The following is a 23,448-nucleotide window of genomic DNA, read 5'->3' as shown; positions in this document are numbered from 1 at the left end:
GGATTGCATATATATGGAGTATTCTTTGACAGATAACAGATGCTGGGATTTAGTACAACAGGATAGGTTTTGTAACATCTCTTGTGCAGCAGTGGGACCAGTCAAGATGCCTTTTCCCCTCTGAGCTGCAAAATCTTGTAACAATTCCCCCTTACAAGAATCTGCCGAGTGACAAATTTTAGTGAGGATCTGGCTGCGTGCGTTGCTGACGACACATCCAAACCAAAACGTGCTTCATGGGCAACCAAAACGATCTCTGCACCATGGGCATGGTGAGGAGAGCACAAACACAGCAGTGGCACTGCCTTGTCTTCAGGACAAGCTTTATTAACTATTTGCTTTAACAAGGTAATTATGAAGGCATTGGTTCTTTCAGTTACAAGGAAAATAACAAGACTCAGGTTCAGCATGTAAATGACAAAGAAACAAAAAAGGCATATGTTAACCCATATAACTACTAGACCATCTATTAGAAGACATTTTGCAAGCAACATTCTACATTTCTTTGCATTGAAGTAAAAACATATTTTTTGGTCAAGAAAATTACCTTTTTCAATTTTTACACTTTTTTAAAACTTATATCACAAATGTCAGGGTAAGGCAAATCCTGGATGAACAATATGATAAAAATCCCTCTTCCCCAAGAAAATAGATCCACATACTCTGTTAAATTTTGTAATTTTAAAAGCAAAGCTGGCATGCACTGCATATAGAGAAAACTTTTTTTTTTTAATATATTTTCATTCAAGTCCTAAAGCAGAACAGTGTTAATTCGAAGAGAGGCTTTCTCAGTGCTTTATAGAAAGAGTGACAATTAGCTGCAGTGACCCTTTATTACAGACTAAGTATCACCTTTGGATGTCATCATGGGAGCAGTCACCAGCCTGAGGAATATTGTGCCTAATGGTAGGGGTGAGCACTTTCAGACACAGGAGAAACAACAATCAAGCACAGCCTCTTACATTGAATGCAAACATTAGCACCCAAATGCTGCTACTCCCTTTACACCACCTACTGTGAATACATTTGAGTTTAAAGCAAAATCCTTGACAGAAATACCAGTGTGGTGATTCCTCATCTTACACTTGTTCCTCTACAAAATCCGCTTCTTACCCTTCTGCATTTCCTGAAGAACATCAGAGACTTACTGCATTGACTATTGTGAACACAGCTGAGAACTCATGCTGCTGAAGTATACTCACTTTATGAGTAGTGAAAAATGCCAACAATTTAAATCAAAACCTACCCAAAGGAAGACAAACAAGGCTGCAAACAGTACAGTAAGGAGTTAATCTACTCATAGGTTTCCTTGCTTTACACTTTCTGGACTTTATGCTTTGCTGACACATCATTGGGCAAATGGTTTCAAAGACTCACTACTGTCTACTAAGGTTAAATAAAAAGCAAAATGAAATTACTGTCAGGGACTAGAGAGTGTCTACTATGATGCATCTTTGTAGCTAATTTTTTTTTCTTTAACTACCAGTCAGTCTTCACAAGACATTTAATGAATCTTTATCTCCTTCTGAATGACCACACCTCAGCATCCAGCTTCCTGTGGGACTGTTCCTTTGGTTCCCTTGCTAAAACCAAAGTTGGTGAAAAAAGAGGGACATCTGGTTCATGGCTAATGTTAATGTTGTCAAAACAGGTACACAACTACATTCAGGGACTGGATAGTCTGTTGAAGTTATCACAGTTATACCATCCTCCTGATGCATTTATCCACCTATTGTGACAGCCTGTTTCAATCATAACACAATATGGAAAGCACACAGAAACATAAGGGACCATGCAGAAAAGTCCACATCTCAAAAGACATGTTCTGCCAAGCATGACCCCAAGGTTGGGAAAGGAAAGCATCAGAGGCACCTCAAAGGGAACAAGGAGTCCCTTCAAGAGGATTTGGAGAGAACAAGAACCAGAGGAACTGCAGTTACCAAATACAGGTTATCTTAGCAAAATTCTCAAACTGATTAATTAGCTCACTTACTCCTACAGTTGATCCAATTTGGAGCTGTCCATCCACTCCAGGTGATGAAGAAGCTTCTCTAGAGCCCCTCTGGCACTAGTCACACCCAGGTGAATACACCACTGAGGCAGCACACAGAAACACCCTCTGATCCCACCCCAAGCAAACATGCTGGAGCCCCACAGAGAAGGGGAGGTGTGGGGGGCTGCCTTTCTAGGGGCTGTACTCTCTGTGTGTAATCTCACACTTTTCCTGTTTTCCTTTCTAATCCTTGTTTCTCCTCGACACCCTTCTGAATTAACAGCCATTGACTGTCGTGGCCCATGTTAGGTAAGCTTGACTTGCTGTTACTCCAGCACAGGATTTATCATTGAAACTGCTCCAGCTGGGATGAACCCAGATCACAGGAGGATAGAGAGATGTCTTTTTTTTACTTTTCTTTTTTCCTGGCCAGAAATTAAATATCTATTCTGCGATTCAGGAATATTTTGGGTGAAAAAAAAAAAAGAAAATAATCAATTATTTTTCTTAAAATTATCAAATTAGAATCAATTACTTTGCTTCAAATGACCAAATTATTCTTAGCAGCATTTTAAAATACAGTTTGTAGCACATCCCACTAGGGGCACACATCACGTGCTCTCCCATCCAGTGTATTTTCAGTCAGTTTTGGTTACAGTACGATTGGGAAATGTACATGAAAAACTTTTGCTCCTTTTCTACAAATTTCAGTGCAGCATTTGCTGGCAGAACAATTGACATATGGAGAGACATTCTTATCCAAATAACTGTTAATTGCTTTAAAAAAAATAAAAATTCATGCATATGCAGTGGAAAATGTAATGAGGGCTCACAAAAGCTACTGTGTGAAGCTGTTAAAGCTGGGAGCTGTATTTAAAGATGCCTCTAATGCACAGTCTTTCCAGCTTGGAGGAAATGTCCTTTGCTTACCTGTACCCAAAGGTCATACTTACAGCACTGGTTTTGAGATGTGCAGAACTAACTGGAAGAAGCAGGATGGATTTGGGATGCTGGCTGTTTGAGGCCACGTGTTATTCATATGTAAGGACATGGCATAGCATAGGCTGATCATGGGAAAGAAGATAAAGATGCTAGAAAAGGGGTGGACCTGGAAACAGGCTACTGATGGTATGATGCAGGAGGAAAGAAGACCCAAGAGAGGGACTCACAATAAGAGAGGACAGAAGAAACTGTTGTAAATGCAGGGCAAATTGCAAAACATTGTTAGAGCTGGGAAGTTATGATTGTTTCCAACAGGCTTACAGAACAAAATGGAATGAAGAACAAAGAGAAATCAAAAGCAAAGACTCATTCCCCCAAAAGCTCCCCCCCTCCCACCGCTGATCATCTCTGTGTGCTCTTTTCACCAAGAATGATGCTGTAGGATGTCAGCGCCTGCCCGTAGGGTTTCCTTGGGTCTCTCCTCTCCTGCATCCTTCCTTCGCCACAGCAGCAGAGAAAAAGGAGGAAAGAAAAAGGTAAAATTTTCAAACATCTGCACAGAACTCAGGTCTCATGTTTCCAGCAATAGATGCCTACGGTTTCATTTTTTGTCTTATATAGAACAGCTACTATTGGGTGAGCAAATTACCTGTGCTCATCAGGGTGTCTTGGTTTTCCAGAGCACCATCAAGCAACAGCCTGATACCAGAGACCACCAGCTCTGTCAGGTGCTTAGGTGACAAACAACACAATGAAGTACTAAATATAGGAAGCAAATGGACCTCCTTGGCTCCAAAACGACCCTTGTGAGATTCTCTGAGGTTTAACAGGCTGAACAATCCTCCCTAGGTATTGCCCCTAGTAATTAAAACAGTAGAAATGGAGTTTGGACAGCTTTGACAGAGAGCTGCAATGAATTTGATGTCTGCTTCCAATCCTGAGCATGCCACTGAACTGCCAGCAGGACGTGGTGTGCCCAGGATCTGGCCCCTTTGCATCAGAAAGATGCCTGCAAAGCCATATCTTGCAGTGGAACTGAAGAGATTTATTAATTGATTGCTAATTCATGAGCAAAAAATGCTCCAGCCCTAAACATTCACAGATAATAATTTCTATGGGAAAATGCAGCATGAGAAACATATTAACACATGGAAACTGTAATATTCAAATACCTGCTTTTTTAAACAGAGGAAGGATTTTAACATATTGATGTATTTTTAAGTTAAGGATTTCATTATTTCCTCTTTGTTTGAGCAAGAAGCTAAGGGAGAGGGAGAAAGACTCATGGAGGCTGTATTTTAATTAATATTTTGAGGGTGCATCTTGTTTTTACTTCAGTACTTTTTAAATGGGACATCATCTGGGCTGCTTCTCACTCCAGCAGTATAGTAGCACATCACCTGTATGCTGAAAAGAACCAAGAGCCATGTTCAATAATAAAACCTTGTGTTTTAAATCTCTGTGTTACAGCTGGTGTTGTGTATCTTGCTCTTGTGCTACATGAAACCTCATTACAAGGGTAAATGTAGCATGTTGCTGTTGGTGATACTGGTATTTCTCAAAAACCCTACACCAAAGGAAGCAGTGTGCACTGAAAACCACTTCTGAGTGAGAAATGGCCACTGCTTCTTTTTGTTAGGGGACTTCTGTCTCCTCACTACATTATTCATTTTAGTCTAGAAGAAATGCTATTTATGCCTATGAAAAACACTTCTTCAACAGCCACCACTGCTCCAGCCACAGCACTGTAATTTAGTGTGGAAAGCTAAAAAAAGCTCCAAAAGGCAGCAGAGCTCCAAAAGGCAGATCTCTGACTTTGCCTTGTTTTTCAGTGGTGTTGCTGAAAAGACATTAGGTACTGGAGAGTCAAGGGCAACAAACCCCTTATGATGTGAACCTTTTGTTCCCAGAACACAGCTCGTACAGAGCTGAGCTTCATTCCAACCAATATAAATTGCCTGTCATTTTCCAAAGCAATGCCAAAAATTGTTTGCTCACTTATTCTTCTGTTTCTTATCTCAGTGCTGTTTTGCCTTCTGATGATTTAAGACCATGCACTACCTAAACCCATTACAGCTGAAGATTGCTGCTATAATATTTGCTTGACAAATCAAGTCTTTATTATGTAACACAGGTCATATTAGGCAATTACTTCTCCTTTGTATTCTGCCTATTTTTTTTTAATGTTTGGTAAATTTTAACTTTAATTCAGGTGCTTTCAAAGCAAGTTCTCATAAAGAAACTGTATGGAAAATAGAGGAGAAAAAATAGTTGTGAAGGTCTTACCTGTTACTTAAGCTTTCTGCTCTGTTTCCATTGGATCGTTTATACTTTCAACTTGACTATTCATTTCAGCTGAAAAAGAAATTATATGGTCATTAAACTCTATTAATGATACTCATTAAGTTTATCATGTGAGTAATAACTGCTTTTAAACCAAAAGGGACATTTATTGCATTAAGAAATCCCTTAAGTCATCAAATAGGTCTCTTAGGGGACCCATCTCAACCTGGAGTTCCCCGGACACAAACAGTCCTGTGAGGAGGAAGGCTTTAGCATCACTGCAAAGGCCAGCCTCTGACTTCAGATTTTCTCTTTGGTCCACATCCATTCAGTCTGACTTTGGCACCTAACCAAGGAGTCCAGCTCGAGGTCAAAAGGATCTTCATCTCTCCCTGTAGGCCACAGGCAGAGACACAGGCATTGCCTAAGAGTGATCTAGACTTTTGCTGGACTAAGTGGTCTTGACCCTCAGATTCAAATCCTGACCCTCTGAATCAAACACTGGCTTCTGACAAAGTCCCTGGGCTGACTCAGGGTTGAGCCACAGGATCAATACAGATCCATTTCCATAGAAAAACGGAATCATTTATGTTGGAAAAGACCCTTAAGATCACTGAATCTAACCAAAAACTTAACACTGCCAAGTCCCAATAAACCATGTCCCTGAACTTCAGGAGTCAAGCTGTGACACTTTTGATGCTGTCTCAGTTACAGAGATGCTGCTTCCAGAAGTTCTTGAACTGCAAATTGCCAGAACCTAGGGGAGGATGCAGAGGCAATGTCACTATATTCCTACAATAATTGTTAGGGTAAGATCCATTGAAAAGCCAACCTGATTTTCATTTAAAATTAAAAAAAAAAAAAATTAAAAAAAAAATTAAAAAAACAAAGAAAAATAAAAAATTCAATAGAAGACTTAAACTCATTTCACCATGACATTTGTCAAAACTATTATTTAAATGATGGCAGGTGTGACTGGTCATAGCAAGGCTAAACATAAATACCTGCAGTTTTAAGACTAGCATCTAGTATTTGTTCTGCACTGAATTTGAATGCAGCCATTTATATTAAAACAATGTTTTCTTTACTCTGGCTTCGTGTTGTGTTATCACCTGTAGATTATGAGGCATTTGACGTGGATGACAGGGAAAAAGCCTCAAACATGAGTAGGAGATTTGGAAATTAGGATAAGATGGGAGAGAGGAAGGAAAAAACCCCAAAATCAATAACTATGCTACTTCCAGCCAGGCAGTATGATGTCTTTTCTGAATCAATATCATGTCAATGTACCTGTTACAGTTTTGATGAATTATTTGTAAATTCTTTACCACCCATATGCAGAGAATATACTATAATGGCTTCCTGGATGTATGTGATGAATAATACGAAAAGTATCCTCTCCTGATTACAGAGCTCTGATGCACATCACATTTAGCAAGCTTATATTCTTTAACCATATTTGCATAGAAGAGACAGGATGCTTAATGAAAAAAAAAACATTGAAGGAAGGCTGCTGCACACTGACAGCAGCATCCTCTCCCAGCTTCAATGGCAGCATTTGGTGAAAATACTGTCAGCCTTCACTCATGTTCTACAGAAACCTCCTGCAAAATAAATCTCGACTTGAAACCTGTGGTTAGGCTCTGTCAGCATCCCAGATGAATCTTTTCTTATGTATTTGTGATGGAGCTTGGCTCTTTGCATGAGCTCTACTAGGGACAGGGAGGTCTGTCTGAAGGGCCACTGAGCAAACCCCAATATACACCACTGTGGGGAAAACTACACAATTCTCTCTGATTAGCTGGAAAACAGCACAGCAGTGAAGCACATGCACAAGGACACATGGAAGAACTGCCACCAGGTGTGGTGGGGATGTGACTCACAGCCCTCGGTTCCTCCCAGCATCATTAGCCCTTGGGGCTCTACATCCAATCACATCACAAGTCAAAATAGGGCTTCTCCCTGACAAGCAAGATTTTTAGAGGTTTTAAACTACTAATTCACTTTAGTAGTCTTGTTGCACCTCCCCATACTGTGCTACATCAGCCAACTCTGAGAAGCACCTGGACTGCAAAGAGGTGCACGTCTCCTAAATGCAGTTTTACCTGCACCTCCTTCTGCACCTTCACAGATGGTTTTTATGCCAGAAATTGACATCTCTGTGTGATGAATGTGGACATTCTCTGTCTTAAATATTTTAAATTTTGACCTGTTTGGGGCCAAAATTATCAGCTCTCAAATGATGACCAGGCAGGGATTTCTCCCCCAAAAGCAAGAAAGTTCCTTGCAAGAGGAGAAGAAATAACCAAGCAAATAATTCCCATCCATCACAGCATTGATGCTGTTGCTGACCTAGGGGATGTGCTTTGGCAGTGCAACATTATTCCTCATTCCTGCAAGACAGCTATGTGCTTAAAGGTTAGCTAGCCAGGAGTGACAGCACAGATCTAAGTGGAGAAGACAAGAAAATGGGAGACTGGAGAGCCAAGTTAAAGCCATCTGCAAGACAGTGAGTGCATTTCTTTAGCCTAGGATATTATGCCATAGAGCTGGACAACAGATGACACCAAAATATTAGTGTTTTGATTTAAATCAGGATGCAGCTTTCCAAGGTTTGTAATAAAAAAGATGATTGAGCAACACCATTGTGAAGTTTGATCTAATAGAATCTGGAAACTAAAAACTGCCTTAGTAATCTCTACAGCTTTGGTGGGAGGAGAAAGGGAGGAGAAAGGGAGGAGAAAGGGAGGAGAAAGGGAGGAGAAGTCTGCTATCAGGGAAATACCATCTAAGAATCCAGTCACCAAAGGTGGGATTTGCCATCATTAAAAAAAACTAATCAGCAAATCTGTCCTGGATACAAGAAATTTCATATACAGGGGTCTTTGCTCTGATGGCTGATGGAAACTGGCAGGACAAAAATGTGTGTGTATACACAGCCCTAATCCAGGCTATAGATGCACCTTCTGACAGTTTTCCTGATGGAGAATCAAGTCCTGGTCTCAAATAATAGTAATTTCTCAAATATATCACTCTCATGGACCTGCCCACTGGATGAACCAATACTGAGATCCACCTGAGCTGTCTAAACTCTCTGCATCTCTAATGCACTTTTCACTGTGCCATTGTACATGAAATTAAACCACAAGAGCTGGGCTGCCAAGGGGGATGCAGTGATGTATGCTTGTGCTTTCAGCTGTGAAGCAATGAGATCTCCTGCAGTGGAAAGAAGGGGACCAGAGCAAAAAATAGGCAATTTACATAAAAATTACTGTTAAAGCGAATGAATTTGATCCTTCCTCTCTTTTATTTTTTTTTTAACACCCGATATATGTTCACAAAGAAAAAACATCCTGCAATATAATCCTAATAGCAATTTAAACTGTCTAGAAATAAAAACTTCCCAGACAAGTGAAGTACTTTTTGGCAACTTAAGCAAACACCCTTTTCCTGTCCTTTCATATAACCTAGAAAGTTCAAAGAAAAGGAAGGTGCAAGATGAGTCATATGTAGATGACTTTACAAGATAAGCAAGATTTGAAACAGAGAAACCTATCAAGATCCTCATTTCAGAAAATGCCAGCTGGTCCTGCTGTCCTGTCCTATGGCACATGTTGAAACAGCTATGCTTTCCTTTCCAGCCAGAAATCCCTTAAGATATTCCTTTAGTAAATTTGGATTTGTTTTCACTAAGTAGCCCAAACTATCCCATGGATTCACAGTTCAAATGTTTTAATGTACTATGACTTTTGGGTTTGTTAAAAGAATGAGTCAAGAAGGCTGCTTTGACTTTATTCTGCACTTCTACTTGTAATTGCATAATCTCTAGTATTTTTTTAAAAAAATCATTATGCAAACTTGCTTTTCCTGTGTTTGCACAATTCTTTACAAGCCAGTATCTAATCAGTCACCGATTCAAATTAATGTGACATCAGAGAAAGGAGATCAGCATCAGATTCTTTGCAACTAATAGAAAGAAGAATATGAGATGTAAAAAAATGTGCCTTCAATTTATATTATGCCAGTGTTGTGGAGGTTAAACAAAGAGTTAAAAAATAGCCCTCACTACAAAAAGGATCTGTGGGTATAAAATGAGGACTGGACACCTGATCCTAAACCCACTGCTGTTTGGGGCAGTAAAAAAGCCCCTCTGTGTAAAACCCAACAGAACCCTGTGTGTGGCTGTTATGCTACAAGAGCTGACCAAGATGAGTGAAAAAGGATCTGCACACCCAAGCCTAAGCACCAGTGTGCTGATTCCCACCATTATTTCTTTACATACAGGATGAGTCAAGAAGGTCAATTATTTGTTTACAAGGATGTTACACACTTCAGATTTCATGTAGCATCCTAGTACTCAGCCCTTGCTGGAATTTGCCACACAGATGAATCACTGGCTCACTGAGGTCAATGTTGGAGGAACATAATTTCCAAGTCAGGAATTCTGGGTTGATTATGTCCACAAACCTGAATGGAACTGCTTTTGGATCAACTAAATTGTGGTTGTTTTATTAACAGTAAAAGTATTAGTGAGAGACTTGTTACCAGACAGAGCTATACACGTATACTGAAGGAGGAGGGAAGGGAATCACAGCTAACCTAGAATGAGACTAACATACAAGTTCAGAGTGGTTAAACTGCCAAACACTTCCCCCTCAATGGAGTTGGGCACCAGCACAGAAATATTCAGAAATAATCTTCTGACTGCAGTTACACCCTCAACCTCTTGGCCAGTTTTATATCAAGACCAACATTACAGTGGGTCTAAAATATTACTTAGTTAAAAGGCAGGCAGTGTGGAACATACCAACTGAACACATTAATAACAGTTGATAACCCAATCAATTCAAAAAGCAGAGCTACAGTGCTGAAAGTTGCTTCCACCAGACTCACAAGACAGTAAACCCTCAAAAAGACTCAGTTGAAGAGATTATAAATATAACTCAATTTTTTTTAGGAGGAAACATAAAAACAAACTCCAGAAAGGCAATGCAAGGTATCAACTTCAGGACAATACACAGAATCAGAGAATGGTTTTGCCTGGAAAGGATTTTAAAGACCATCTAGTTGTACTCCCCTGCCGTGGGCAAGGACACCTTCCACCAAACCAGGTTGTTCTAAGCCCCCACGAGCCTGGCCTTGAACACTTCCAGGAACAGGACATCCACAGCTCTCTGGACATCCTGTTCCACGGCCCCCCTACCCTCATAGTGAACAATTCCTTAGTAATATCCAATCTAAACATGCTCCTCATCAGTTTAAAGCCATTACCCTAAAAATTTAATTGAAAATAATGGAACAACATACCATCTTTATTTGAAACGTCTGCTGCTTGACTTGCAAGGTCAATTTTCATAGGTTCCACAGAAGTTTCCTCTTGTTCTTGTATCCCTATAATATAAGCCAAAGAAGGAGAAAAATCAATACTCACAGTACCTGATTAATGTCTAATTCTTGGACTCATCATGCTGGCTTTTTTGTTTTCCTTCTGTCATGCTCTTACCTTTCTAGACTCCACTATTGTATAGTGGCACCCACTAGAGAAGAGGACAGAGGATATAGGGAGAACATGGTTTGAAAATAATTGCCTGAATATTTGTAGCAATTCGGGCTCTTTTTTAACTGGGATTGTTAAAAATCGAATAGTGATGTGTTTTTCTGTCTCCCCACCATTCTTTTCTCATCACTTTTAAAGAAACCCTTCTGCTCATAAAATGCAATATATGATGGGGACTTAATGACAGTTATAAAGTTTCTCTAGCTAGCAGAAAGAAAATAAATACAGTGAAGAGTTCAGATACACTGGGTAGTCAGACACAAACTAGAATATGAATGTAGGAAAATGCATTTTATCACTGTAACTCAACACTTTTATCTCTTCTGCCTCAGGCTTGTCTGGAAGCTTAGATTCAAATCCTAACAATATTTGAAAAGGAAAAAAAAAAATGGATTTGCTGTTTTAGACAGAGTTCTACTATTCTGCAATTGGCTAAGAAGTCAATTTTTATTTACAGTCCATCATACTACTTCTCTACTTCTATGGCTGCTGTAAAGCCTATTGCACCCACCCTGTGACTGAACTCTAGGACTGGTCACTAAAATCCAGGCATTTGGGTGGTTATAGTGAGTCATTGGAGTGTAGTAAGGACTCAGATATTTCAGGAATATTTTTATTCTTAAACCAAAATAATTTACCCCTTCAGCAACACAGATAAAACCTTCACTCTCTCTCAAAAACCTCCTTCTTTTTCCTTTGGAATTCTAAAGTGGGGGTTTTAAGTCCATTGTATCACCAGCTTCACCTCTTCCTCACTGGTTTAAAATAATCTCCCCACAGACAAAATGCCTGTAAACATCTGTGACTGAGGATGCTGCATATCTGCCTGAAATGGCCCCTTTGTGGGTGCATCAAACTCCAGATGCTTCTCCAGGGAATTCATGAGAGTGAGTGTGGTTATCTCCTGTAGTTTTTTATGTACCAACACCCCCAAGATTTCCCAGTGCTCACTCACCTATCTTTTTGGCTCATGCAAAAGGTAAACCCAGGTGACCCCACACAAATGTGTATATGGCAGGAATTTGTCAAGTGCAAGACTGAACAGGTGTTTCAAAATCCCTGCCTGACTTCTCCTGGCAAAATCAATATGAAATTTGAGGGACCATGAGAACACTGATTAATGAGGGAACATACATAGACATTCTGACTGTGATACATTTTGATTATCTGACGGAAGCAGCTCTATGAAAAAAAAAAAATTTTGATAAATCTCAGAATAATCAGGTGAGCTGGGAGGAAGCATAAAACCATTTAGTTCCAATCCTCCAGCCATGGGCAGGGACACCTTCCAGTAGACCAGGTTGTTCCAAGCCTCATCCAACATGGCCTTGAACACTCCAAGGGATGGGGCAATGACAGCTTCACAAGGCAATATGGGCCAGAGCCTCACCACCCTCTCAGTAAAGAATTTCCTCCTAACATCCAGTTTTAAACCTACTCTTCCGTGTTGAAACCATTCCCCCTTATCCTATTGACCATCTCTACATGAGTGCAGCCTGCAGTGGATGCAGCCCTACCTACCAAGACACCCTGATGTCTGATACAGGTATTTGGGATGTCTGCTTGTCCTAGGTTACAATGTAAAGATATGCCCAAAGGGGCATATCTATCACCATCTGCTGAAACCAGGTGGGGCAGTGATCCTTATCTCTGTGGGAGATATCCTCTGCTAATGGGCCATCTGTTAAAACCAGGTGGGGCAGTCATCTTTATCTTTTCCACAACCCATCCTCCCTCCAGGAAGATATCAGCTGTTAATGGGCCATTCAGTCCCACTGCATGACTGATAAAATTACATCATTCCACTGGGAGATGCTCCAGCCACGGGGAGGAGCCAAGCCTTTCCTACCTAGATAAAAACAGATTTGGAACACCAAAGCATGCCTTACCCACTGGTTTGCAGAGAACAAGAGCTACCAGGATCACTGTCAGGATTTCTACAGGATCGCTGCTTTGAGAAGACCACTCCATCCAGACTGCTACCACAACCCTAACTAGTGGGGTGTCAGGTTGTATTCTGACTCTTTCAGTGGTTTTTCTTTTGTACTATTGCATATATCGCATATATTTTATCTTTTTTATTTTTTCCTATTAAATTTATCTTCCGACTTGGAGTCTCTCACTGGTTTTGATTTCAAAACCATGACACTACTGAACACCAACATGCTCCAGCTGGCAGCTGCTGCCTCTGAATCTGACTTTGATTCCTCTAAACCACCATTTATTAACCAAATAGAGGAGATATATGACAGGTTATGCCTTGCCTTCCAGTTTGTCCCCTTGCCACTGCCTGAAGATGACCACATGAAATTCCCAGCCCTTACCACAAGATCTTAAGCTACTTGGCATGCCTGGCTTCACCATGCTGCTGCAAGGTTTCTCACTTTCCATTTCAGAAATCTCTCATGCAGCTGACAGGTGCTAAGGTTTATTGGCATAGGGTGATAATGGAGGCTAATGAAAATTTTATGGACACACGTGTGTGTATGAAAATTTCTGCACATGTGCTTTGTTCCTGTTGTCTCCCATTTGCAGTGATATCAGGCATGGGATGGGAGGTGGCAAGCCCAGAAAGAGGCTAGGAAGAGTAACAATAGCATCAACAGATCTGCAAAATTACTTTTTCCAGAGGTTTAGGATCATAAGTACTCTCAGAAGAGTTGCTTTTGTTCTTCTTTTTCACCTTCTTTCCACATTTTAAAGTCTGTTCCCAATCCTTTCTAGGAGGGGATTGTTGCAGTATCAATGTTTTTTACATTGGGAGTTTATTGTTGGATATTGTCAGCACGAAAATTATAGTGGGAAACAATGTTCAGGGGCAAACTAGGCAGAAGATATTTTAAAGTTTTACAAAGCTGAGCACCACTGCAAATCTTGGTAGGAGGTTTGCACGGTTTACCATACCATTCTTTGGGAAGATTTACAAAATCAGTTAATATAAATTTAATTTCTTCCTCATTATTACTACAGGATAGACACAGGAACATTCACCATGCATGTGGAAAGGGTATTATCCAAAATAGCTCCCCTGCTGTACAGTCAATTCAAGTTCACTCTGAGATCAGCCCAATTCACATAAACAGCAGCATTTGATCAATACCAGAAACTGCCTTGACAACCAATTTATTCATGAGGCCTCTCCCTCAATTTAATTTCTTCAGATTAAAGCACAAACAAGCAAAGGGTTTCAAGTCTCCATGCAGGAGCTGAGGGTTCCTGAAGGGGAGGGAGCCTGGGAGATACTGCTTTCAATATCAATTCCCATTTCCAATCGTGCTCCTGCCACAGCTCATTACCTGAACCCTTTGCCAACTGGTTACACAACCATCCCAGCACTAAAAAACACTGGGCTGCTGGCATGGGCAAGCAGGGCTCCCAGCCTTTTCCAATGCATGAGACAAGTATATACCAAGAAGACAGAAGTCTGTACTCCTATTTAATCTCTTCTTTTTTCCCCCTTAACAGTCACTTGTTCTATGTACCTACAGTTAATACAGCATTTTCTCTAGAGAAATATGATTTTTTCCCCTCTACATTCACGTACTGTTTACATGACTAACATGAAGCTCTTGTGGTAGCTCTTGGTACCTTAGCATCGATTTAAAAATTGCCCAAATATAGAGGTTAGACATCTGTTTTCCAAACCCCCAATAAATTCTAACAAGTAAAAAAGTGTAACCCTTGTCTTCCTCATCATCCTCCATCTCCCTTTGCACAAGGTTTACATCTATTTCAAGCAACAAAAGCAGGCAACAATGCAGGCTTAGAAGCTGTAACAACCAAGAACTGAGTTTCTGCTCTGGGCTGCTTATCTTAAGGATGTTTATTTCTCTTTGATGAGTCTCAAGAGGAATTCTCTTGGCAGAGCCTTCGAGACCAGCCTTGGGTGTGGGTCAGGGATGTCAAGTGGGCTCTGAACCAGGAACCTGCTATTAGTTAGTACCTGGTTAATAATGTCAGAGACTCACTTTAACACAAACAGAAGAACAAGTTTTGTGTGTAAATTAGTTCTGCCAGTATAATCACATACTCCATGGTAACTTAAATCTTTAAAAACTCCCTGGCCCTAAGATCATTCTGAATATTTAAGGGAGAAAGGAGCTGTCAATACTACAACAATCCAGAAAACTACTATGTTTACAGGCAAAATGACAGTGCCATTATTCCCATAGCTAGTCTGCTCTGCAATTTTGGGTGTTGCCACAGGAATTCAAATAAAATACTATCCTGCCCACAGACAATGTGCAACCTGAAGAAATTCATTAGCTGTAAATTATTCATAGAGCAGTTGCTTCTACTTGTGTTATATACTTTGAAAAAATCATCTCTGTCATTATGCAATATGAAAACCATGTTACAGCTATTCTGAACAATCCAGATTTCTCCAGTTCATACCTACTATTTTATTGTTTTGAGTTTAGCTATAAATATGCTTCCCCTAATCATGAGACTCTGAGAGTTAGGCACGTTAAAAAAGAATAAATCCAAATTTCTCTGTTTAAAATTGGAATGCACTATTTTTCATCTGCAGTAACAAAACCAAAACAAAACCAAACCCCAACCTTCCCCCCTGCCAAAAAAAAAAACCAAAAAAAACCAGACAAAGCTCTTCTGACCAACAGCTACATTGTCTTATCTGTCAAAACTAGCTCCCATTTTATTGCTCTGCAAATAGCCAGAGTTGTTTTTTTTTACTTCTTTCCAGTCATTTCATTGTAGCACTCTGCTGATGTGACTCTAAAGCCTTCATGTACTTTGTTTACTGCTGTATTTTGGTAACATAATAAATGCTGCCTCATTTAGAAACTGAAGCTGTCTGTGCTACAAAGATTCTGTTTGATTCCTGTTTGAAATCCATCTGGGACGACTGACCCTTTTAATCAGACCGGATTCTACTGCATCAAATATTTGTGCTGTCTTCTTGTTTGGCTCTACAGGTATAAGCACCCAACCTGCTGCTCCTGGGGCTCTAAGAAAAAAAAAAAAAAACCAGCAATCATTTTCCATCTGTACTTCATTAAGTTCAAGCTGGAGGGCAATCTTCTCCCTTGCTGTCCTTCTGCAATGCACAGGTCAAGCCTGACAGTTCCCAGTCTTCAGGAATGGCATTACCACTGTGCCTCTCGCTATTCAGCATGGCTCAGTAAATAACAAACAACTCCATCTGTTATATCAGGAATATTACACCTTGATCAACCACCACCCTGTCCCCAGCAATTATGCACCACAGAGATGAAAGAAAACTCAAGGGTGCAGATTTCAGAGGAGGGTGTGCTGGGTACGGTACCAGCTTTGCTGGGCTTTTCAAGGCACTGAGTGAGCATCATTCTGGACTTGTGTTGCAGTCCCCTCATTTCTAAATGGAGTGTGTGCCCACCTTTTTGGCATTTTGGCTTTGTTTTCCAGAGTAACAAAGAGCAATGAATCTCCCTGTCCCTCCAGTGCAATGTGTGTCAGCTCAGCTCTCTGTGTTTGTGCACACAACTGTACCTAAAGGCATCGTGCTGCTCCCAGCCACTGTTACTTCCAGCTCAAGCTGAAAGGCAATTTTTAAAAAATGCAATTTAAAAGTGTCTAAGATCTGCTTATCCCTATCTCCTTCCAGCCCTTTATTAAACATACTGTTAGTAAAATCCTATTGTGCCTACCATTCTCCAAAGGTGGGAACAGGAGGCTAGTGAGGATTGTCACTCAGCAACATGGTCCACAAATTTTACACATCTAAAATCACTCATGTCCATCAAGACCACTTTGTGTATCTTATTCTCTCTCTAAAAACAGGATAAACCTGCACACAGCAGACTCTTGATGAATACAAGGCATATTGTTTCAAGAAAAGCCTTTCTGATTTTTTTTTAATTCTGGAAAATGTGTAAAAGGCCAAACTGTTTTCGTTTTTCCAGATGCTCTTTTGGTGAAACCTCTCATCACAGAAGAAGGCTGCAGAATAGAATGTTTGAAATGGAGCACCCAAAAATTTCATCTCACCCTCAATTGCTGGCTGTTAACACAACTAAAATGTTGCCTGGTTGTGATCAAACTAGTAGATCACCTCTCCTGAATGGCTTCCAAAGCACTTGTGCTCTATCCCTGCCTACAAATAAGGCAGATAGCATTAGGACAAGTGAAAGGAGCAGAAATTGTATGATTACATCTGTTTTCCATTCTGTCATTTTTTCCTGCTGCTTCTGAAACTCATGAGTGATTTGGTTCAGTTCCTGATCACCACTTGCCTCATCCTAAAAACTGTGTAGGCGTGAGGAATTAGAGCACTAGGGGACTCTTGTGTAAGCCTCAAGACATCTACATATTTCCTGAGGCACAACTTTTACCAGAGGGAATGATGCTGGGCATTCATAAATATCTTCTGAATTCCATAGCCATATCAGCCAGCCTGTTGAAAGACAGCCAGAATTGGGAGACTGAGACAAACCACTAAATAAGTGGTACAAAATTCCCACCACTGTTACACAGAATATCTGCACCTCTACTCCCATCACAATATCACTGTTTTCAACACACTCACCAGGCTCATCACCACATACCTGGTAGCACAACAGCTCTCTCCTGCAGCTTTAATTCCTCTTTGCACCATTAATCTGCGCTGAGGACTCCTGGCCCTAATTTTGATGAGCCAATAGGCCTTTCTTTCCCTTCAGCTTATCCAAGAAAACTCCAGAACTACGTAATAGCCTGTGCTGCCACCAGCAGCACATACTCTGCCTCTTTTCCTTTTCAATCTGGCATTCATTGCATTTTCTGAGCTCTTCAAATGATCTTGAGGAAACTGCAGAAAAGCAGACTGTGATAGCAGAGATCCTGGATCTCCTAAGCAGGACAGATTTGTCAGAATGTGACACTGTTTGTTTCAAAAAAAGGGGAATAAACTTTGCATTTTGCTCCAAAGGGATAACTCCAAACATAAAGGAGACTGAGCCTGTCCTCAGCTTTGAGCAGCAGGAAAGATGGGTACATGTAGTGAAAATAAACTATATTTATAATAGAAATTATAAGGAAAAGATGGGGAAGAAGAGGGGAAGAACCTTAGAGAACCTCAAATGGCTCAAGAGCTGGAAGTTAGAAGAGTTCCACTCAGAGAAGCACCCTCACCTTTCATGAAGAACCCACTCCATCCACACAGGGCAAAAGGAGGCTTTGCCCAAGCTCATGATAATGTACCAATGGGACTTCTCATCCTTCTGGCTTGTAACCACTTATTTCTGAGGCTGCTGCTTCTGAAAGAGGTCACTGCTCAGAAAAAGACTAGCCTTAAAAATATTCTGTTCAACTCCTTTTCAAGCAAAATGATGAATAATGAGCTTCAAAGTAGCAGTGGACAGCAGTTGACAGTGCATGGGTCTAACTGAAATGCAGTAACAATATACAATGTGGGGAAAAGATTCTTCCCTGATATCTATCCAGAGAACCCCAACCTAAATTTGGCAATTTAAAATAGAGCACAATATTTACAATAATGAGAGGCACATGAAGTTGAATATCTATTTTGCTAATAGATGGAACAGGAAGGAATAGGTGTGCTGCAATTCTCAAATCTTCTGTGATGCAAGGATACCATAGCCAGCATGCAAAGTAAAAATTAATTATAATATTCCAAAACAATAAAATGCTCCACAATCCTCAATAAAATTTGGATAACTAGAGGTAGAGCATACTTTACTGAAACACTGTGCAATTTGGAAAGAGAGCTTGCCCTTCTGAAGGCTCATCAGCTCCTGCCCAAGTATTCTGTTTTAACTTTAGAAAATTGTTTGCTTTCCAAAACCAAGGTGATCATCATATCATAGAATCACAAAATTGGAGGAAACCTTCAAGATAATCTAGTCAAACCCTCAATACACTACAATAATCATGCCTATACTGTATCCCTAAGTGCCACATCCAGGTGCCTCTTGATGATCCCACATTGGACAACTCACCCCAATGCCAAAGCACTCTTCCAGTGATTTTTTTCCCCTAATATTTAATTACTCCCTCTCATTTCCTCATTTCTTTTACTTGAGACATGGCAGAAGAGACTAAGACACACTTCACTACAACATCCTTTCAGGGATTTGTAGAAAGTAGTGAGGTCCCTCCCTGAAGTCTCCTTTTCTCCAGGCTAAATATCCTAGTTCCCTTGGCTGTTCCTCTTAGGACTTGTGCTCCAGACCCTTCACCAAGGGCTCTGCTGCCCTTCTCTGGACTTACTCCAGCATTTCAATGTCCTATTCAAAGTGAAACACATTTGCCTGTAAAGAAGCAGTAATTAGCAGCACACTCAATAACAAAGACCTTACAGGTGAACCCTATCACTTCTTTTTCCCTTGCCAAGGCACAATAATTGTGTCAATTATAATTGAATAATTATAATTCTAAAAAATATTAAAAATTAAAGAAAGTGTCTCAGAGATGGATTTTTATTCCATACCATTTTTGGTTTTTTGTTTTGTGTCTGGGGTGATCACTGCCCCCCTTGACTTCAGGAGTATTGCAATGGGTGAGAGCCAGACTGGGGTTTCCAGCAGTGAGCCAGCCTCAAAGGAATGGGAGGGAAAGCAAACATACTGAAAATGTGTATTTCCTCCTAAGCATGGATGCCATTTTTAATTTCTGGTGCTAACTGGATCAATATAAGAGCAAAATTTTTATAGCACTGACATGGAGTAAGACATTTTCCCCAGCAAATAATGACTAAATGAGAATAAATTATAATACCAGCAGGGAATAACCACACCCTCTTCTGAATAGGGACTGTATATAACTAAGGCATGTGAAGACCTAAATCATGAGTGGTGATTTGAACCCCAAATTGAGTGTGGTGAGGCACAGGTTGCCCAGAGAAGCTATGGGTGACCCACTCCTGGAAGTTTTCAAGGTCAGGTTGTACAGGGCTCTCAGCAACCTGGTCTACTGGAAGGTGTCTCTGCTCATGGCAGGGGGATGGGAACTAAAGAGTTCTTAAGGTCCCTTCCAACCCAAAACACTGTATGATAACAGTAATCACATGCCACATATTCCCAAACTGAGACAAGCCTAAAAGAACAACCTCCATACTACAGCAAGCAGCTGAGCTGTGTGGTGGCAATCATGCTCTTCTACCAATTCCAGTAGCAGCTCTGAAGAATCAGGTTTCTTGGGGACCAAGGAAGATGCACAACCAGATAGTGACAGCATAGCTGGTGTTTAACACTTGAAAAATCTACCTGCCCTCCTCACACTCATCTCCTAGCATGGAGCCAAGAATATTTCCAAAACACTGACAAGCACAATGGAGAAGGTAACTCCTGTAGGCTGCTTTAGGATAAAGTAATCCACCAGCCTGGGTGTTAACATCTGCACCACAGGAGAGTATTTCTACATGATGGCAGGCATAGCTGATATTTCCTGGCAAGGCTAGAGACTGGATTTAGATTGCCACATTAGTAAATTTTATTTGCTCTGTTTCTCGAAGAATACTTTAAGACCAAATTTAAAATTACCACTGTGGAACAGAAAAATTCTGCCCACAATAGTGCTTCCAGAATAGCAATTTGGCAGGTGAGGAAAAACCAAGTGTCAGTGCTGGCAGTTGCCCACTTGCTTCTTTTTCTTGCAGAGAAACACTGCACATTATGCAGAGTTTTCTAAAATTGTAAATGCTCTTTCTGGCTCACGATGGGAAACAACACTAATATGCATCACAGGGTATGAGATAAAACGTGCAGTGTTATTGCTGTCTTTGATTTTTTTTCCATTTATATAAGCTCTCAGTAAAAATTACACAACGACAGCTGCAGATTTTTTTCCTGTAAACTTTTTCACATTTAATTCTGTTTGTTCCATAAATTCTAGGGTATAACTAGAATATATCAGAGACAGGAATTTACATTTAGATAATATGATGCAAAGAATATTAACAACCATCATCCTCCCTCTCTATAAACAGCTCCAGAGCACTGCCCAATTGACCTCAGATTTGTAAAACAGGGATATGACCTATTTGCTTGAAACTGAATATTTTTTTCTCCTTCTCCAGTTAGGAGAAACATAACATAGGGTTTTTTTAATGAGTATTGTTTGTGTCCTGTCCCTCCCCACTTTTTTTTTTTTTATTTTATTTTAGGGAGTCTCATTTGCTGTGCTTGTGCTGAATTAGTCTCTAGTCATGGAGATGCCTCCAGTTGATTGCCTGGGAAAAGAACCTGAGCACAGCAGTAACTTCAAGAGAAAGGCCACTGTGTTTCTCAGAGTCACCTAAAAAAGTAGTTAGTAGACAGACACCACCAAAACCAGCTTTCTGATTGCAAAACACTTAAGAGAGGCAGCTTTTCTTCTTCTCAACCCCATGCAAGGACTCAGTAGTAGAGGCAGGCAAAAAGCCAGCAACCTGCATAAGAACTACAATAAGTTGTTATGGAGAAATCTTCAGTCAGGTTCATCAGCTCTGACACCTATCATCACTGACACCCAGGGCCTGTGATTTATGAGATTTTCTGCTCAGTTTAGGTGGAAGGGTCATGTACAGTAGGCTTCTTCATCTCCCAAACCACTTTATTCCAAACCACGCTTCCCCTTACACAGCCTCATTCTCACTGTTTGAAGAAGTCCACCTTGCTGTTACTGGTCACTCTGGAAACTTTACAAGCAGAAGAACAAGGGATCAGAAATTTACACAAAGTTTCACATACACCAGACACTTATTTGTATCAAAGATAGTAAATTCAAACAGAAAGTTAGACCAAGGCTGGATTATGTCTAGATCATTACTGTGACATTGGATGAAAACTGGAGCAACTTTTTTGGAAAGCTGACGCATATTTTTCCTCAACTATCCTGCCTTCACTCCATATTATTGAAAATTTTTCGAAGTTCTGTTACACCAAGGCACCAAATAGAAACTGGAGGCCAAAGTCACGTAACACAAGGTCTGAACAAAATTCTTTAAGAAAAAAAAAAAAAAAAAAAAAAGAGAGAGGGAAAAAGAGGACGATGAAACTGTCTCAGTATGTTTCTTATCAGAGAATACACTTCAAAAAAAATGCAGGATTTTTCCCTTGAGCACTGGAGATCATATCCCCTCTATCCATCAAACTATCTTTTAACACAGAGGTTATTCCAGATGCCAGCACACATAGGTCAGCGTTTTCAACAATAGCTGACTAACGTTAGGAGCACTTCAAAAGGGAGTTTAGATCCTTGTTTTTCATAAGCTTCAAGCTCCCAGCAGCTCTGTCTGGCTTCAGAGGGGGCTCACTTCATAAGGCGGTTTGGATGTGCTCAGCATCTTTGAAATTCAGGGCGTCTATTTTGAAACCTAAACACGGACTTCAAAAATCCATGCCAATTCTCACTGCACTAAGGATAACACCACTTCTTTAATCTGTGCTTATAAAACTAAATGACATTATAACCAACAACCTGGCTTTTCCATTCTTTTTCCCTCAATAGAATTTGTAGAACTCCTAACAAAACTAGTGTCTATCATGAAAACCAGCAGACTTGAGTCTAAAAAGATAACTATGATTTTCCTTGAAACTAGTCAGTAACACCTCCTCAAAACCTCTTTGTAATTGATGAGTAACATGAGTTCCTTTCAAAAAGCTGTCCTGAGGGTCAGCCAGAATGTAGCAGGTAGGGCTGTGGGATCCTCAGAAATACCACAGGCCATAGAGAAGTACTGGATTCCAGGCTGGCATGTTGGAGTACTTAGCCCTTCCTGGAATGCCAGCTCCCTCCTACGGGGTGCCAGAAAAACATAAGGGCTTGTATGTGCAATCTTAGCACCAAAGGAGAAGAGAATAATTGTATTAGCAGCTGATAGTGGCAGACTTCTGTCCCACTGAAGCAGGATGACATGCACACACTAAAAACACTTCCTCAAGCTAAATTCTTCAGACTCCTGGATTTGGACCATACTTTATGATTTATTCATAATAAGACCTTCTTAGCTTAGGAACTTGCAGATGCCTAGAGCCTTTCCATTATATATCTTTCAAGTATTTTGAGCTTAGGAAAAAAAACCTGACACAGTGGTTTCAGCCTTGTGTCAAAAAGCAGTGACATCTCCCCTTTTCTTCTCCCTTGAATGCCCACAGCTGGAGGGTAATACAGAGCTTTTGCCAGCACACAGCACAAGTGTAAGAATTAGAGGCTACAGGTGTGCTCTCTATAAATGTGCACATGGCCCAGGTTTGCAAGAATTTGTATGCTGGTGTAAGGATTGTCACTGCCCACAGTCTACAAATACCTTGGCATCTCTTACTTTCATGGGAACTACTGAAGATTTCAAAAGAATGCAGAAGTGCTAATCTCCTGATGCAACAGACTTCAGCCCTGACAGACATTTCCTCAGAGTCACAGACAAAACTGAAGGATTAAGCCATAAAAGATTAGGAGAGGTGTCACCTAGAATTAAGTCACTGGCCTTGAATCATGGTTTTGTTGGGCACTGAAAATAGCAAATGTCACCATCTTTAAAACAAGCCTTATTGTATTTCTTTAAATATATAAAAATGTATTTCAGATATATATCTTGATTTCTTGAGAAGGCTTAAAACTCTAGATGGCTCATAGTTGTATAGTTTCAATTTTTTACTACGCTTCAATGCACTAAAAACCATCAATCTGACAATCCAAGAGACCAAACAAATGTCTTTCACAGCTATGTACTGGATGTTAATGTACCTAAGAAAAT

General features: G+C 40.3%; 1 protein-coding gene across 9 annotated transcripts in view; it reads right to left on the bottom strand.

Annotated features, from left to right (window-relative positions):
• Positions 1-306: 306 nt before the first annotated feature.
• MACROD2 (mono-ADP ribosylhydrolase 2) overlaps positions 307-23,448 on the bottom strand; it is an 841,709-nt gene continuing 818,567 nt past the window's right edge. For 6 of the 9 annotated variants that reach the window (XM_056486344.1, XM_056486346.1, XM_056486350.1 and 3 more), the window contains 3 exons: positions 10,526-10,609; positions 5,222-5,290; positions 307-3,432 (listed from right to left, as the gene is read on the bottom strand). In XM_056486344.1, the coding sequence (XP_056342319.1) occupies positions 5,229-5,290; positions 10,526-10,609 (146 nt within the window). In that variant the 3' untranslated portion in view covers positions 307-3,432; positions 5,222-5,228. The remainder of the gene's footprint in view (positions 3,433-5,221; positions 5,291-10,525; positions 10,610-23,448) is intronic. The other 3 variants (XM_056486345.1, XM_056486343.1, XM_056486347.1) reach the window with 1 other exon arrangement.

Source organism: Oenanthe melanoleuca, chromosome 3 (genome assembly GCF_029582105.1).
Source record: "Oenanthe melanoleuca isolate GR-GAL-2019-014 chromosome 3, OMel1.0, whole genome shotgun sequence".
NCBI lineage: Eukaryota > Metazoa > Chordata > Aves > Passeriformes > Muscicapidae > Oenanthe > Oenanthe melanoleuca.
This window is presented reverse-complemented; position numbering and strand designations above follow the sequence as displayed.